The sequence below is a fragment of the Chrysochloris asiatica genome, unplaced genomic scaffold, assembly GCF_000296735.1.
Source record: "Chrysochloris asiatica unplaced genomic scaffold, ChrAsi1.0 scaffold00015, whole genome shotgun sequence".
Taxonomy (NCBI): domain Eukaryota; kingdom Metazoa; phylum Chordata; class Mammalia; order Afrosoricida; family Chrysochloridae; genus Chrysochloris; species Chrysochloris asiatica.
In genome coordinates this window covers 16,844,009-16,862,538 of record NW_006408533.1, presented here as the reverse complement: position 1 = coordinate 16,862,538, position 18,530 = coordinate 16,844,009, and the positions used below count along the sequence as shown (strand labels likewise).

The 18,530-nt window shown below is 43.2% G+C and overlaps 1 protein-coding gene across 1 annotated transcript in view; it reads left to right on the top strand.

The window, feature by feature from the left end:
* INO80C (INO80 complex subunit C) overlaps positions 1-18,034 on the top strand; it is a 24,778-nt gene extending 6,744 nt beyond the window's left edge. The window contains exons 2-5 of the mRNA XM_006835071.1: positions 4,155-4,265; positions 5,287-5,398; positions 6,543-6,610; positions 17,646-18,034. Of these exons, the coding sequence (XP_006835134.1) occupies positions 4,155-4,265; positions 5,287-5,398; positions 6,543-6,610; positions 17,646-17,777 (423 nt within the window). The 3' untranslated portion in view covers positions 17,778-18,034. The remainder of the gene's footprint in view (positions 1-4,154; positions 4,266-5,286; positions 5,399-6,542; positions 6,611-17,645) is intronic.
* The last annotated feature ends 496 nt before the right edge of the window (positions 18,035-18,530 follow it).

The window sequence follows — 18,530 nt, the reverse complement described above, 5'->3', positions numbered from 1 at the left end:
GATGCATTAGACACTAAGACTGAAGACCAGAAGAATTGTGATATGACATCAAGAACATCATGCAGGGAGAAAATAAAAGGTCATTCAGAAGACAAGAAAGAAGTAAAAGACCAAAATGGATATCAGATGGTACTATGGAACTTGCTCTCCAGTGTAGAGATGCTAAAGTAAATGGAAGAAGTGAGGATGTACAAGAGCTTAACAGAAAATTTCAAAGGTTATCTTGAGAAGACAGTATCAAATATTATAATGAAATAGTCAAAGACCTGGAGTCAGAAAACCAAAAGGGAAGAACACCCTCAGCATTTCTCAAGCTGAGGGAACTGAAGAAGAAATTCAAGCCTCAACTTGCGATATTGAAGGATTCTCTAGGCAAATTATTGAATGATGCAGAAAGTATGAAAAGAAGATGGAAGGAATACAGGGAGTTACTGTACCAAGAAGGAATTGTTGATGTTCAACCATTTCAAGAGATAGCATAGGATCAAGAGCCAGTTGTCCTGAGGGAAGAAGTCCAAGGTGCATTGACGACATTGGCAAAGAGCACAGGACCGGGAATTGATGGAATACAAATTGAAATCTTTCAACAAACTGATGAGGAACTCATTCATCTATGCCAAGAAATTTGGAAGACAACTACCTGACCAACTGATTGGAAGGGAACCATATTTGTACCCATTCCAAAAAGAGGTGACTCAACAGCATACAGAAATCATTGGACAATCTCTTTGATATCCCATGTGAGTAAAGTTTTACTAAAGGTAATACAAAAATGGCTGCAAACATACATTGACAGAGAACTTCCAGAGGTTCAAGCCAGTTTCAGAAGAGGACGTGGAATGAGGGATATTATTGCTGACATCAAAAGGATCTCAGCTGAAAACCGAATACCAGAAAAATGTTTACCTGTGCTTTATTGACTATGCAAAGGCTTTCTGTTGTGTAGATCATGATAAGCTATGGACAACATTGCAAAGTATGAGTATTCCAGAGCACTTAATTGTACTCATGAGGAATCTGTACAAGGATCAAGAGGCAGTTGTTCAAACATAACAACAGGACACCAAATGGTTTAAAATTAGGAAAGGTGTGTGCCAGCATTGTATTCTTTCACCATACTTATTCAATCTGTATGCTTAGCAAATAATTCAAGAAGCTAGGTTATATGAAGAAAAACATGACATCAGGATTGAAGGAAGACTCATTACACAGTCTGCGATATGCAGATGATACAACCTTTCTTGCTGAAAGTGAAGAGAACTTAAAATCCTTACTAAAGGGGAGTGGGGTAACAAAAAAATTTACTAATGAAGATCAAAGAGCACAACCTTTGGTATGGATTGCATCTCAATGTAAAGAAAACAGAAATCTTCCTCACTAGACCAATAAACAGCATTCATATCAATAGAGAAAAGATTGAAGTTGTCAAGACTTCATTTTGCTTGGATCAGCCATCAACATTCATGGAAGCAGCAGTCAAGAAATCAAACGATATACAGCATTAGGCAAATCTGTTGCACAAGATCTTTTTAAAGCATTGAAGAGCAAAACAGTCAGTTTCAGGACTAAGGTGCTCCTGATTCAAGCCATGGTTTTTTCAATAACCGCATATGTATGCAGAAGTTGGACAGTGAATAAGGAAGACCATAGAAGAATTGATGCATTTGAGTTATGGTGTTGGAGGAGAATATTAAAAGTACCATGGACTGCCAAAAGAACAAATAGATCTGTGTTGGATGAAGTACAGCCAAAGTACTCCTTGGAAGCCAGGCCAAACTTTGTCTCTCATACTTCTGATGTATTTTCAGGAGGAACCAGTCACTGGAGAAGAATATCATGTTTGGTAAAGCAGACGGTCAGTGAAAAAGAGGAAGCGCCCCAGTGAGCTGAACTGGCACAATGGTGGCACCGATGGGATCAGGCATAGCAACGATTGTGAGGTTGGCCCAGAACCAGGCAGTGTTTTGTTCTGTTGTGCATAGGGTTGCTATGGGTTGGTACTGACTCAATGGCACCTAACAACAAAAACAATAATGCCTAGGACATTGATCTTTATGTTTTCCATTTTATTTTTGACAATGTCTAATTTTCCTAGATTCATATTTTGTACATTGCACATTCTAATTATTAATGAATGTTTGCAGCTCTTTGTTTTCAATTTGACATGTGCCACATCAGCAAATGCAGGTCCCAAAAGCTTTAATCCATCCATGTCATTAAGTCACTTCTACTTTGAGGAGACAGTTCTTCCCGCTTGTATTTTGAGTGCCTTCTAACCTGAGAAGCTCGTCTTCTGGCTCTGTGTTAGACATGCTCCACTGCTATTTTTAAGGTTTTCAGTGGGTGACCTCTCAGAAGTGGTTTGCCTCTCCTTCTTAGTCTATTGTAGTCTGGAAGCTCTGCTGAAACCTGCCCATCATCGAACTATTTGAAATGCCGCTGGCATAGCTTCTATCATGTGTCGAAGTGTGATTTAATATGGCTGGCTGTTTTGAGTAGTAAATAATACTTAGAATTTAGAATAGTGCCTGGCTCTGTTCTATAAGTACTATATGAATTATGTATTTTACAATATAAGTCTCCACACATCTGTCAATTTGTCGTACTCTGGTGGTCTGCGTGTTGCTGTGATGACAGAAGCTATGTCTCTGGTATTTCATTCAAGCTGCTGCTGTTTGGGCAGGCAAAGTCATGTTTCTGGGGCTCTACATTTTGGGGAGTCCCCGGGTTGTGCAAATGGTTAACATTCTTAGCTGCTTACCACAAGATTGACAATTCAAATCCACCCTGAGGTACCTCATAAGAAAGGCCTGATTTTTTTCCAAAAAAACCGAAAGCCCTGTAGACATGGTTCTGCTCTGAGGCTCATGGGGTACCATGAGTTGGAGTCTGTTCAGCAGTAACTGGTTTTACTGGTCTGGAGTTGTGCAGATCTTGCCTGCGGCCCCAGTCTCAGTGACAGGTATGTATGTATTTGATAACAGGCTGGCTTTCTCTACGCTGGAATTTCCATCAGCTTTTTTAGTACTGTGTGGGGTAGGCAGTCCTTAGTACTAGGCGTTACCTCCTTTCCTTTGCTCTCTCTGACCCTCCAGCCTCATCTATACTTTCCTTCCTCAGGATGCCCATGTCCTGCTGTGCTGGAAGTGTACCGGCTCCAGCCTGGGCCCTCTGGCTGGCTAGACCTCTGAAAGAGCTGGGCTTTGTTTTGCCTTCGTATGTCAGGATACAGAGTCCTGGCGTGACACTTGACTGCAAAGTCTGTTTGAACGGTGGTTCAAGCTCACCAGTCACTCCTCGGAAACCATATTCAGGGTTGCTGTGGGTTGGAACCAACTCGATGGCACTCAACAAATTTCAGGATACAGTCTGGTATCAATTGGAGCCACTGCCATCGAGTTGATTCCAACTCGGAGCAGCCCTATGGGGCTGAGTGGAACTGTCCTAGAGGGCATCTAAGGCTGTGAATCCTTACAGAAGGAGACGGCCTCATCTTTCTCCCATGGAACTGTCCTAGAGGGCTTCCAAGGCTGTGAATGCTTACAGAAGGAGATGGCCTCATCTTTCTCCCATGGAACTGTCCTAGAGGGCTTCCAAGGCTGTGAGTCCTTACAGGAGACGGCCTCATCTTTCTTCCATGGAACAGCTGGTGGCTTCAAACCACTGACCTTTGGCTAGCAGCCCAATACTTTAACCCACTGTGCACCATTGCTCCTTCGACATTGGTAATAATAGGGACTCTATTGTGACATAGAGATGGTGGAGATTCCAAATTGGCCAGCCTGATTTTAAATCCAGAGGTTGACTACTGTATGGCCTTGAACTTGCCACCTGAGCCTCAGTTTCCTTTTCTGTAAAACGGGTGATAATAGCAGCCACTTTGTAGTGGCTGTCATAATTAAATGAGCGAGCCTGGGTAAGATAGCCACCCCATGCTTGCCAGGAAACATGGGAACCAAGAAACATGGTGGCCGTAAATCTGACAGTCACCTGTGGCTTCTGCCCAGAGGGCTGCTGCTCCCAGCTGACGTGCCCTCCTCTGCCACACAGCAGCTGCTGGTGCTCTGGGAGCACTCTCTTCCCTTGTATGAGCTTTGGTATGTAGGGAACTTGGCTAAAAGAAACTGACCTCTAGCCCTTCTTTATGTTTTCAGGGCATCAGCCTAGAAGCCATGAGTGAGAATAAAATGGTGCCCTCTGATTTTAGCACAGGACCTGTGGAAAGAGCTGCCAAGCCTTTGCTGTTTAAGGATCCCAACTTTGTGGTAAGTAACTTGGGTATTTTAGTTTCAAAAACCCAAACCCACACACCTCAGCCTCTGGCCTTGCTTAACCCACAGCTGAAGTGACATTGGTGCCCCTTTCTTTCCCAACTTGAATCATCACCTTCTCCCCCATAGGCCGGTAGGGGAGAGGAGGGGACAGGGGGACAAGGGCCTTTCCTCTTGACCTTCTGATATGTCACTTCTCAAGGACGCGAGCACTTCTGTGGAACTTGTTACAGGGAACTGTTTGCAGAGCAGGTCCTTCTCCTGGGGATTGTTCCTTCTCTTTTCATTGGCCTTACGTAAGTGTTAGATCAGACTTGACATAATTAACTGAAAAACAGTGCTCTTCCTTCATTTCTGTAAGTAAATCTAAGCTGTACTGTTCTGGGTTCTCTTCCTTTCATTCTTGAGAGATATGATAAATTACAGCAATGCAGATTACACCAGTAAAATTTTTTTTCATTAATTAGTTTAGAAAATACTAGCCTGCGGCATATTTTGCTGTTCATTTGCATTTAATTTTTCAACTATGGGACCCAAAAAATAAGATTTCTGGAAGGTCTGCCATGCCATGATGGAGGATTACATGGGCTCTCTAGGATTGCCAGGCATTTACAAAACAGAGACTTGCCCATAGAGGGGAGTTTAGAAATGTCATCATGATTTTAAATCCAACTTCATAGTAAGTTTGCTTAAAAATGTGGGAAACTCCACAAGGCTGGATCCAAGAGTTTTCTGTGTGCTTATATAGAACCAGTTCGATGGCATTCAGCAACAACACAGCATATAGAAAAGTAGCCTTTTATTTCTACTTTTCCACCAATTCATGAAATTTGACAAGCAATCTCTTCTGTAACTAAGATTAACATGTACAATGTAATACTTAAAAAAAAAGAAGTCTTATGGATGTAAATGATTGCTGACAGAATTAGGAGTTGTGATGAAGCATAAATGTCAGATTCTCAAATGGCAGTCTCTATTGATTTTGATTTCTTCTAACCCCTGTTTTTAATCCAAGCATTCTGGCCACGGTGGTGCAGTAGCTGGCAAGAAGAACAGAACCTGGAGGAACCTGAAACAAATTCTCGCTTCTGAAAGGGCATTGCCGTGGCAACTGAACGATCCTAACTGTGAGCTATCTAGAGCGTTCCGTGTGTTTATAATGTTCACACTGGGAGACTTCTTATAACAAGCTTGCATTATTTCCTTGTGTTTATATTAGGAGAGGGAAACAATTTTAAACTAGAGAATTTCCAGTGGCATCAATCTTGGGATAGCGTGTATGTATTTCCTTATAACTGTCTGGGTGGAATCTGTTTGCTTGTGTTGTCACAGGTGTGTGGTTTTTAGGGTTGCTGTTAACATTTTAGACTGGAGAAATTGGTTCTGATATGATAATATTAGTGTGTCTATTAGACAAACTTTTGATTCAAAAGTCTACTTGTAAAATTTGTTTCCAAAAACAGGGAAGCCCAAGTATAAATGCCAGATGTACGAGGGTTTCTGTCTGACAGCATACAGGTCAACATTGCTGTCCTCAATGAGCTAGGGTCTATTAGGGTAAAGACTTTATGGTACAGTATGTCTACATCTGTGTAAAACACTGTGGTGTGTTCTGTTCAACATTAATGAAATGGATAGGTTTACAGTTCCCGCCATCTGTCCCACTGCACTTCTTCCATGGGGGCGACTCCGGCCAATGGCAAGGAAGCAAGCCAGCTGTCTGCGTAGACATGCAAGTGTCCCGATGTTCAGGTCTAATTAGTAGGCTGTTCAGCATCTCATCATCATCACTCCATGGACCCTGAGACAGTGCCAGGCGTTTGTGGGCAGATGGGCTTCCCAGTGGTTCTGCTGGAGCTGGGTCCATAATGACTAGGCAGGGCTCAATCTAGAGCCCACACCTGGTCTGTTACATACTGCATTAGTCTGTGTTGTTGTTTTTGTTAAGTACCATTGAGTTGGTACTGACTCATTGCAACCCTATATAGGGATTCCAGGGAGTGACTGGTGAGCTTGAACTGCTGACCTTGTGGTTCAAACCAACCTTGCAGTCCATTATGCAGTACATTAACCCACAGCGCGCCATACCAGGACTGGTTAGCAGTCCAGTGCTTATTCCACAGCACCACACCACTCCCATTCTTTACATACTTAATCACAAAATAAAAATTTCAGAAGTGTTATTAAGCAGTATTAGAAAAAAGGATAAAGTATTCAAATGTCTTAATCCAGTTTAGTTATCTTTTGTTTTGTTTTTTTTTTCCCCTCCAGACTTCAGTATTGATGCACCGCCATCCTTTAAACCAGCCAAGAAGTATTCTGATGTTTCAGGTCTTCTTGTGAGTATATATCCATCTCTATAATTTCTAATAGGGAGCTCTGGTAGCATAGTGGTTACGAATCAGGCTGCAAACCTCAGGGTCAGCGGTTCGAAACTACCAGCTGTTCTAAAGGAGAAAGATGATGCTTTCTGCTCCCATAAAGTTATACAGCCTCAGAAACCCTGTACAGGGTCACTATGAGTCAGAACCGAATCCACGGCTCATAAAAACAACATGACTTCTAATATTAACTTGAAAGAAGATGTATCTATTTAGAAAGTGCAGAATACCAGCCACTGCTGATCCTTCCTGAAACCCATACACTTTGAGTAGGTTTGTGCCCAGTTTTACTTGCATTTACTTCATAGATGCAGCCTGCGGTTTGGTGTGGGCATCATGGAGGGAGGACTGCTCCTCTTTCTCTTGTTAAGTATATGGTTGTTGTTGTTGTTGTTGTTGTTATGTGCCGTGGAGTCTGTTCTGACTCATAGTGACCCTGTACAGGGTTTCCTAGGCTGTAAATTCTTTACGGGATCAGAAAGCCTCGTCTTTCTCCTGTGGAACAGCTGGTAGTTTCAAACTGCTGACCATGAGGTTCACAGTCTAATTCGTAACCACTACGCTACCAGAGCTATAACTCTTCTTTTTTCATTGCTGAAAAATTTGTTGCATTTTATTTAGTTAGTTTGAAATTTTTTATTGTGAATTGAATGAAGGTTTACAGAGCAGATCATCCGTTTTACATTCAACAGTCGTATACTTTGTTTTATATCAGTGATTACAATCCCCACCAGGCAACAGCAGTTAATCCACTTCCTCTCTGTGGTTTCTGTTTCCATTCCATCCTCCTACCCAACCCTTCTGAATATTGTCCTTAGGTAAATGTTGCCCTTTTGATTTTGAATGGTTGACCATTCCATGGTGAGCACACCTTACTAGTGTTTCTATCCCCCTAGATACCTTTATACTGCTTGGCTGAAAATTTGGCAAGAAGGTGAGTTCCTTTCCAGACCTGAAGGATGGTCGAGGGCCATAGTCTCAGGTTCTTTGACCAGCAAGCCTGATCTTGTTATAATTTTGAGTTTGTTCCACATTTTCTCCAGAACAGCTGGTAGTGGTAGCAGGGCACCATCTACTTCTGCTGGTCTCAGAGTCGTGGAGACTGATGTTCAAGTGTTCCATTAGTCTGTTGGACTCATTATTTCTAAGTATCTTGAGTTTTCTTCACTCCTCTTTCTTTCCAAACTTGGAGAGACAAGTACCTGCACCTTAGATGACCACTAAGAGTCTTTTAGACCCTAGTTCCTACTCACCACAGTAGGGTGTAGAACAATGTCTTTGTGGACTGCGTTATACCAGTTGACTATGCTGTCCCCTGAGACTATGGCTCTGAGCTTCCAGCCCCAGCATCTTGTTGCCTCAAGATGTTTGATACAAAGTTTCCATCATTTTGCCCCCTATATACTCCACCACATTCATAGGTGTGTTTTCAGCAGATAAATACCCATGTACAAACATCCTCTGTCAATCCCTTATATATTTGTGTGTTTACTCCCACGTGGTTGTCTCTTGGTTTTTACTCATTCCAGAAACCTGTCTGAACTGGTATCTTTAGGTCATTTACATTTAAAGTGAATATTGATGTGGTTGGATTTAAATCTGTCATTTTACTTGTTATTTTTAGTTGTTCCATTTGTTTTTTTCGTCTTTTTCTGTCTTCTTTGAATTTACAGAAAAATTCAGAGTAGTATAGAGAATTCCCATATACCCTGCACTCATATCCCCTGATTACTAACATATGTTGTATTTGGTATAGTTAATGAACTAATACTGACACGCTGTTACTAATCAAAGTATGTAGTCTATTCAGATTTTCGTAAGTTTTATTTACTGTTCCTTTTCTGTTCCAGGATCCCATCCAAGTTGTCACATTATATTCATTTTTCATGGCTCCTTTGCTTCCTGTTGGCTGTCGCAGTTTCTCAAACTTTCTTTGTGTTGATGCCCTTGAAAGTTTTGAGGAGTATTGATTTTGGTTAGGTATTTTGTAGGATGCCTCACGACTGGAATTTGTCTGACATTTTTCTCATGCTACAATTGGGATTGATTGAGCATTTTTACTTTTTAATTTATCTTCTCAATTGACTAGATGGGCTCCTGGTGTGGCGTTGTTGGATAAGCACTGGACTGCCAACCAGTAGCAGTTCAAATACACTACCTGCGCCTCAAAAACTTTTCAGAATTGCTATGAGTCAGGACCAACTTAACAGCAATTAACAACAATAATTGACTTATTAGGGCTTTGGTATGGCGCTGTAGGATAAACACTGAACTGAGAACCGCAAGGCCCACACGAATCATTCCCGTAAACCCTATTCATGGTCTGTGAGTCAGAACCAACTCAACAGCAAATAGCAACAACAACAACATTGCCTTATTACTTAGACCTCTCTCTGAACCGTTTAATGGTTCTTCTAATGTTTACATAGGAGTCCTGGTGGTGCAGGGGGGGGGGATGCGAATTACGCTGCTAATCACCAGGCTTCAAACCCACCAGCTGCACCACAGGAGAAAGATAAGGCTGTCTGTTCTGTACAGATTTACAGCCTCGAAAACCCTTCTGTGGTGCTGGAGGATAAGCACTGGATTGCAACCATAAAGTCAGCAGTTCTAGCCCACCAGCCACTCCAAGGGAGAAAGACGCGGCTTTCTGCTCTTGTAAAGATTTCCAGCCTCAGAAATCATAACTGACTCAACAGCCCCTGACAAAAACATACACATATTGCTTTTATTTTTACTTTAGATAGGCAGTTATCTTTTAGAAAAATAAAAATGGGGGGAGGGGAGTTTCTTTTACATTCAATGGGATTTTTTCCTCCATTCCATTTCTTTGTGTATTGCCAGGTTACAATCTGATGTCATATACCCTCCACCAGCAAAACTTCCTTTGTAGTTTCTTGTAGAGTAGGTCTACAAGAAGGGTGTTATTGTTGTCAAGTGCCCTTAAGTCAATTCTGACTATAGTGTCCTTTAATAGTTTCTAAGGAATGGCTGGTGAGTTTGAACTGCCAGTCTTGTGGTTAGCAGTCCAGTGCTTATCCTACTGTGCCACACCAAAACTCCAGAGTAGGTCTACTGGCAATGAATTCCTTCATTTGTTTACCTAGTTAAGAAAGCCTTTATTTCTCCTTTATTTTTGAATATTTTCAAAGGGAAATAGAAATCTGGATTTATAACTTTTTTCTTTCATCACTTTTACAATGCATGATTTCTTAAGAGAAGTCTGGTTTAATTCTGATCTTTGTTCTTGTCTTTTTCTTTCCCTTGACTGCCTTCAACATTTTCTTTGTGTCTTTTGTATTTAGCAGTTTGAATAATGTATATATAGGGTTGCTATGAGTTACAACAGGTTTAACAGCACTTAACAGTAACAATAGGTATTATTTTTGTGATATTGATCCCGCTTAATGTTCTATGAGCTTCTTAGACCTATGGTTTCATATCTGTAGTTAATTTGTGGCCGTTATCTCATCAAATATTTATTTTGCCTGCTCTGTCTCTTTTCTTTTGGGATTCTAATTATGTGCATATTGAACCATATGATATTGTCCCACAACTCTTGGGTGCTTAGTTCTGTTGTTATTGTTATTTTAAATCTCTTTTATCTCTTTGGATTAAGTCTATATTGAATGAGGAGCCCTGGTTACATAATAGTTACACATTGGGCTGCTAACCGAAAGGTCAGAAGTTTGAATCTACCCGACGCTCTGTGGGAGAAAGATGAGACATTCTGCTCCTGTGTAAGATGTACAGCCTCGGACACCCTATGCAGGGTCACTGTGAGTCGGAGCCAACTCAGCTGCACACCTCACCACTACCACCAAGTCCTTGAACACATTTATGACATGTACTTTACAACATGTACCTACTGTCTCTGACATCTGATTCATCTTGGTGTTTTACTGCTTTTTTCTTAACTGAGTGCCACATTTTTGTGTTTCTTTGACTATATATGTATATGCATACCAATGTTCTTCACCAACACGACAATTTAAGTACATACACACACACACACACACACATATATATATATACTTTCTGAAGCCTTTCGTTTTGTAGTGGCTATGCTTTGGGCTACTAACTGAAAGGTTATCAGTTTGAATCTACCAGCCACTCTGAGGGAAATAAATGTTCAATGGAAAAAAGGAATTAGAATATAATGGAATTTTTCCGCAGACTTTGAAGCTCCCTCCCATATGTCGTAGATGTGGACGATACATTGGTTGTTGTTGGGTGCTGTTCAGTTGGTTCGAGCTCCTAGCTGGGTGTGCAGCATAGTGAAGCTCTGCTCGGTCCTCAGTTGTCTATTTGATTCCATTGTTGTAGCCACGGTGTCAGTCCGTCTCATTGCTAGATCTCCGGTGTCTCCATGTTGCCGCATTTTCTCTCACTGTCTAGTTTTCCAGGCATGAAGTCCTTCTCCAGGTACTGGTCCCTCCAGATAACATGTCCAAAGTATGAGACGTGAACTCTCTCCATCTTCACGTCTAAGGAACAATCCAACCATATTTCTTCAAAAACACATTTGTTTGTTTTTCTGGCCCAAACCACAAACCAAACTCACTGGCACTGAGTCAATTTTGACCCATAGTGACCCCCTCCATACAGGGTTTCCAAGCTTGTAAATCTTTTCGGAAGACTGCATGATTTTCCTTTTGCAAAGTGGCTGGTAGCTTTAAACTGGTGACCTTGTAGTTAACAGTCCAAATCTTATTCTACAGTACCACTAGGCCAGTCCATGGTACTTTCCAATAGTCTTCACCAACACCATAATTTAAAGATATCAATTCTTCTCCCATCTTCCTTATTCATTGTTCAGCTTTAACATGTGTATGAGGAACTGAAAATACTGTGACATGGGTCAGGTGCATCTTAATCCTCAAAGTGACCTCTTTGCTCTTTAACACTTTAAAAAATTCTCATTCAGCGGATTTGTCCAGTACAATCCACTCTAGACTGCTGCCTCCAGGAATGTTGGCTGTGGATCTAAATAATGTGAAATCTTTAACAACTTCAATCATTTCTCTGTTTATCATGTTATATTTTGGACCAGTTGTGAGGATTTTTGTTTTCTTTACATTGAGTTGTAATCATACTAAAGGCTGTATTCTTTGATCCTTATCAGTAAGTGCTTCCAGACCTTTTCACTTCCAGCAAGCAAAGTTGTATTATTTCCATATCTCAGGTTGGTAATGAGTCTTTCTCCACTCCTGATGCCACATTCTTCTTCATAGAATCCAGGTCCTCAGGTTATTTGCTTAGCATACGGATTAAATAAGTATATACAAACTTTAGAGTCTGTTATATTTCTCTGAAGAATAATTTTTTTAGTTGTTGTTTTTTTCTGACTAGTAGCTCAGTGGCTTAATAAGTAAGTGTAAGCTTGGTTTTACATTTTGATAGGAGAAGTCTATGAAGAAGCCCGAGATGTTTCCCAAACCCCTCTAACTTGGTTGGATGTAACATCCAAACTCTATTCTCTGCCATTCTTTTTGAGGTGTGGTGTTAGGCTGTTCTGGTTTGTAAAGAATCCACCTTATTTTAGAGCAGTGTCTGTACTCCTAAGCTCTGGTCGTTCTCCTGTGTCCACTGGATGCCCAACATATTACGGAGATCTTTCCACTCTGATGGGTTTGAACTTCATTGTGTCCCAACACTGCTAGACCTCCAGAGTCTCCATTCTCAGAAGCCCACAGTAGCCACTGTCCAGTAAGAACCTCCAGTACAATAAGACATCCATAGCCCATGGGCATGATGGGGAATCCCAAACAGACTTTCCAGCTCTATTCCTGTGTGTTTCCCTCCCTTCTGGTGCTCTGCTGCATAAATTATAGTCACTTCAGTGACCCCTAACTCGGACCTCTACCTCTTCAGCTTACTGGGGCCGTTGTGCTCTGCTTGAGCCCAGCCCCCAGTCCCCTAAACTATGGCCAGGAAACTGTCACAGGCAAAGAGTGGGGAAGATCATGGGATTCACCTGCATTTCTTTCTTCTCAGTTGTAGACTCATGCTGCCCATTTTCTACTGCTTGAAAATAGTTGTCTCATAACATTTCTTTGACCCATTTTATTTATTTGCATTTTAAAATGTTATTTTAGTACTTTTTAAAAATATATTGATTAAAAGAATTCTAATCTGCATGTTTGTAGTCTGTTTGGAGAGTCAGGACAGCCTTCACTAGACTACAGCGGGCAGGAGGAAGCTCCTACCCAGGGAGATTCCTGAGTACCTCCTGTTCTGAGAGCAAGGCAGCCAGGTGCCAAGGATGCCGGGGACCCACCAAATTCCCCTCAAGAACTGTTCTGGTCTCTTAATCTCATTCACGTTTCCTTCCCATCTGAGACTCTTGATTTGAACTTTGATTTGTTGGATGGGAGGTACAACTCTAAAAGGTGTGTTGTTGTTGTTGTGAAGTGCCATTGAGTCAATTCCTACCCATAGCAACCATGTATAGGGTTTCTAAGGAGCAGCTAGTGAGCTTGAACCACCAACCTTGCAGTTCAGATGACTTTGCAGTCTGATGCATTAGCCCACAGTGCCACACCACAACTCCTTAAAAGGTGTAAAGCTACACAAAGTCCCTGGGATTCCAGGGTTAACTGAAAACTTCAGGGGGTAGTATGGAATATGAACTAATTTTTCTTTACCAGCTTTTCGGAGCTACTGGTGCTAGTTCCTGATGCATCATTTTCCCTTCCAACCTTGAGCACACAGGCTCACATCTTGGCTGATCCAGTAGCCAGGTTGTTTGCGGCCCTGAGTCCAGCTGGGCCAGTAGACTTTGTTAGGAGGGAAACGAAGCCTGGAGCCTTCTGTAGTTTGGTACTACCTTCCCCCAGAGCACTACGACCATCTGGTGTAGAGTCCCTCACCCAGGCCTGTTAGCAGTGCAACCAAAGTGGGGGTAAGGAAACTTTTAATGGCGATTCAGGGTTCAAGAGGAAGATGTTGTGGAGGGCTGGTGCTCAGCTACAACTGCCTCGTGTGTGCATGGCTCCGTGGAGGTGCAGGTCAGTGCTGCTGCTACTTGTGATCCTTGTCTCGCCTGGGCTCTTTGTACATGTCCTCATCAGTGGGCAATTCATGGCAGGATAGGGGCAGGGATTTTTCTTGCTTAGCCAGGGTAGAATGAAAGAGGTGATGGCAAGGCATCTCAATGGCAGTCTCCTTCTCCTCCAATTCCAGAAGACACACGGCCCTTGAGGTCAGCCTAAGATCCCCTGATGTGTGTCCTGGGGAAGCTCTCCACCACAGTTCTGGCAGCAGGTGAGGCAGGTGATGATCCCAATCTACTACCAACCCCACGTATTCAAAGCCCATCCTACTGAAGAGTGAGCTAGTGAGTTCCAGAAGCATGGTGGTTCGGGCTCCCACTCAAACAGTTGTGCTCATCAAAATAAGATGCCATGGCTGCCTGTTTGACCCATTTTGATAGTTGGTCATGGCAGAAGAGCTAATCTGGTACCAGTTAATCCATTACAGCCCAAAGCAGAAATCTTTCCCTATTTATTCTGTGCTAAAGTTGTGGAGCCATGGTTTGTAACCAGACTCAGTCAGTGGTCCCTTAGAACCTCAGCTTTTTCCTCACCATTGCTAGGCAGCTCATCTGCTAGTATAATTGGTTTTACGTGGGAGAATCATTGAGAGTATTGCTCCAGGCCCTGTGTGCCTTTGGTAAAGGACCTATTGTGCCATATATAACCTAAGATAGCTTATCCCACTATGTATGAAAATTAAGAAAAATGACCTGAATAGGCACTTACAGGAAAGGAAATGTAGAGAACCAATCAATAGATAGCCCATCTGACTAGCAATTAGGGAAAAACAAACTAAAGAGAGCAAGGGATTCTTTTGTTTTTGTTGTTACACATCAAGTGGGGAAGTAATTAAGATGTTTGGTTAGATATGACTGCAAACCAGAAGGTCGGCAGTTCAAACCCACCAGCTGCTCCTCAGAAACCCTATATAGGGTCACTGTGTGTCGGAACTGACTGGACGGCACTTAACAACAACAACAACAAATTGAGGCCAAAAATGTACAAGCCTGTGATTTAGCCACTTGCCTTCTTGGCAGCTCCCTAGAGAAAGTGTGCACAAGGAGTCTATGCAGAGATGCTTAGCAGAGACTGTCTGTAGCAGCAAAAGGTAGGAAGTAAGGTAAAAGTCAGTCACCAGGGGTATTTTCATGCTACTGTATGCGCTAGAGGTACACTTAGCAACAGCTTCTAAGATGCATTGTTGACTGAGCGGTACAAAGTGTCAACAGCATGGTTCCACTTATGTAAAAGTCAACACACACGTGGTACATTTACATACATGTGTGAAGGATACATTAAACAGTGACTTCCTCAGGGGAAGGCAAAGGACTTTCGGATGGATGGTTGTTGTTGTTAGGTCCTGTCAAGTCAACTCTGACTCATAGCAACGCTGTGAACAAAAAAAGAACTGCTGCCGTGTCCTGAACCTCATCCTCACAGTCGTTCTGCATTTGAGCCCACTGTTGCAGCCACTGCCAATCCATCTCCCTCTTTCCCACTAACTCTCTACTTTACCCAGCATGATGTGCTTCTCCAGGGCCTCATCCCTCCAGATAACATGTACAAAGTAGGTGAGATGAAGTTTTGCCATCCTAGCACATGGTGGTAAAAAGGGACTTTTAGTCTTTTCTGTAGTGTTTTGTGTTTAAGGAGAATATATTTATCTGTTACTTTTATAATTTAAAGTTATGTATTTAGAAAACAAAGCCTGCCTTACGTATTGTCTGAGCCAGCTGCTCCCAGCCAGCCAAGTGAGCGTTTCCCCAGTGTTGGGGTACTGCAGGTCACACCTGTGTTTAGCCCTCGTCCCAAAGCTGTGGAAAGAATCGTGGCTCAGGGTGAGCAGCGTGCACCAAAACTTTGGCAGCAGTCCAGGTAGCACTCACACTGCCTGTCCGTGCAGCCAGCAGGGACCCAAAGCTGTTTTGCTGACTGCCCTTGGGGATGGCAGCCTTTGTCTTACTCAGGCTTGGGGGATGCAGTCCAGAGGAGGGTGAGCCCTGGGAGAGAAGACCTTGACTTGACCAACTTGGGGTTGTCACTTGGCATCCACCTTCTGTTCAGAATCGTGGATGTTGTCTCTTGGATCTGAGCTGCTCTGTTCAAGTCTTGGCCGTGACCTTTTTGGTGGTACTACAGGGTCTCTATATTCTGCATTCTTTATCCAGTAGCCATCCTGGCAGAGAGGTCAGAACTTGGGCGGGCTGGCTCAGCACAGCTTGGTAGTGGGAGTGAGGCAGCCACAGAAATGGAGCCAGGCTGGGGATGCTTCTTCTATGGAGGACAGATGATCAAAGCCAGATGCACCGGGCTGCTCTCCTGCTCTGGACTCCAAGCGGCCTCCCCTCGGCCAGTCACGCAGTGTGTACCAGCTTCACAGCCAAGTGTGCGTCCACAAAGGGACTTGTCCCTGATTTTCTAATTAGGCTTCTCCTTACATGACTGCCACTGAAGGAAATATGTACAGAAAGGCCCTCTCTAAACCAAGTCAAAGAATCACAGTGTTATTTCAGAGCTTTAACTCATCCTAGCTTTTTAGGAGTAATCGGATTTCCCTGACACATGGAAGTTCAGTTCCTTTAGGGAGCTCCCCAAGGGGAAGAATAGAAGACTTCCGAGCGAGCCTGAGACTCGTACAACTCAGTTCCCTTCAGCTTGTTACTTCTTTACAGAGTCTGCCGTCCCTTACTGAATCACAGGCTTACCAGGAGTCTCAGCTTGGAGCAGACGAGCCACACATGAGTAAATTTGATGCTATCTGTCTAGACTTTAATGGCATCTTATATAGTCTTTTCTTAAAGGATTATCTCAAAATGACTCATCTCCATGTTTCAAATTCTGTAGAAGCTTTGCGTTATGTAGTAAGTGAATTCTTTTGTCTATTTTGTACATGGGGAAAGCAAACCCAAAGAGAATTTTTATGTCACTGGGAAACAAGTTCTCTTTTCTGTGATGGTGCCACTCATCCATCCATTCATTCATCCATTCATTTCATCACCCTTATACAAACTCTGACCAAAGGCCTCTTCGTGCTCTGCACTGCACTAGGAACTGGGTTAGTGATTAGCAAACCACAGGGTTCCTGTCTCCTGGAACTTCATCATCTAGACTTTAATAAAAGAGTCATGCAGATCAACTTAAAAGCAACAGAGATAAGCATCCCAGGAGAGCTACCGATGATGTGAGAGTGGAGGGTGAGAGCTTTGCCCTCTGGGAGTGCAGGAAAGGCTAAATCTGAGGTTAATGAGCAGCATCCACCAGCAGTGGGCATGGCAGGAGGGAGGACTAAGAAGCCAGGCTGGTTGGAATCAGGCGGAGGCGAGCATCTCAGAAAGGCTTGGGAAGGAAGAGAACTGAGGGCTCTGTTCCGAGCCGGTGAGCTGTGCCAAGGACTCGGACCTTTGTCTCCAGAACAGCAAGGAGCCATTGAGAGCTTTGACAGAGTTGCAAGTTGTAAAAACGGCTCTGGCTGTAGTTGGAAGTGTGCTGTGGAGGTGGCATGGCGAGTGGTGTTAGAAGACCTAGAGAGGACAGGACACAGAGCACAGGTGGAATGTGACACAGGGAAACGGGGCCAAACATGGATGTGGGCTGAGGGACCGGGCACACTCCCTACCTCCAGAAGCATTTGTTCAAAGCAGAAGGGTGTTTGAAGCAGGGAGGGACAACAATCACGAATTCTGCTTTGGGCATGGAACCTGTAGCCCTTGAGGTGCCATGAGAAGGTTCCAGGGTCTGATGTGGTTATTCCTTTTCCTCCTGTCCACACCCTGAAGTATGTCTTAAGTCCGGGAAGATTAATGAGGCTTTGCCAAAATGAGCAATTTGGTGCTGTCTCTGACAGGGTAAAACATAATAAAGATGTATTTCACTTTCAGTAAAATGGAAAAAAAGGAAAACCATTGAAAACTTGTGCTTGACTTCTCTGCACTTCACTGTGTTCATTTCTCACCCAGGCCAACTACACAGACCCCCAGAGCAAACTGCGCTTCAGCAGCATCGAAGAGTTTTCCTACATCCGGAGGCTGCCGTCTGACGTTGTCACTGGCTACCTGGCCCTGAGAAAGGCCACAAGCATTGTCCCCTGAGCCTGGAGAAATGGAACCAAGTGGGAAACTGCTTCTAAGACAGACTTTGGTCTTGCGATTTTGTTTCATGGAAACACTGGTTCTGCTGTCAGCCTGAAAATGCCAATGCTGGGCCTTGGAAAGAATGTTTGGCATTCATTTAAGGATTTTTAAAAATGTTTTCCCTCCAAGTGTGATATTAAATTATACTTCACTTGTTGCCTCAAGTAAAGTTGTTTGACAAGAAAATACAATAAAGTTGTGCTTTCAATTTAACCATGTGTGACCACATTGAAAGACCCACAAGTCTAGGTTCTTCCTGCTCCTAGGAACCCCGTCATCTCTCTGATTAGCATGCTTGGAAGAGACCCCACACTGAAAGAGCTGAGAAACCTGCCTTGTCCTATTGAGCCAGTCCTCACCTGTGTGTCTCAGCCTTCAAGTCAACCTCCCCAGCCCTGACCCCACTGGGGAGTGTGGTGGACCACACTCTCTTTGTCTAAGAGGGAATTTTGTCTTGCCCTTGATTTGCAGTCTGCCCCAGAAAGTCAGTATTTGCTTTGGTACCCTAGGAGAAAAGAAAGTATTTCCCTGGGCCAGGGCAAGGGAATATGCCTGCCCTCTCCTGGGCTGTATCCCCATGCAACTCTAGGAGACCAAGGCACTGGTCTCTGGGGCTCCTGAACCAGAGCTTTTTAAAGGGGGGTTAGGGCCCCAGGTGCCCTTTCTTTCTGGGAAAACCCCTCCCCCAGGCGCTCTCCAGGCTTAGAGAAA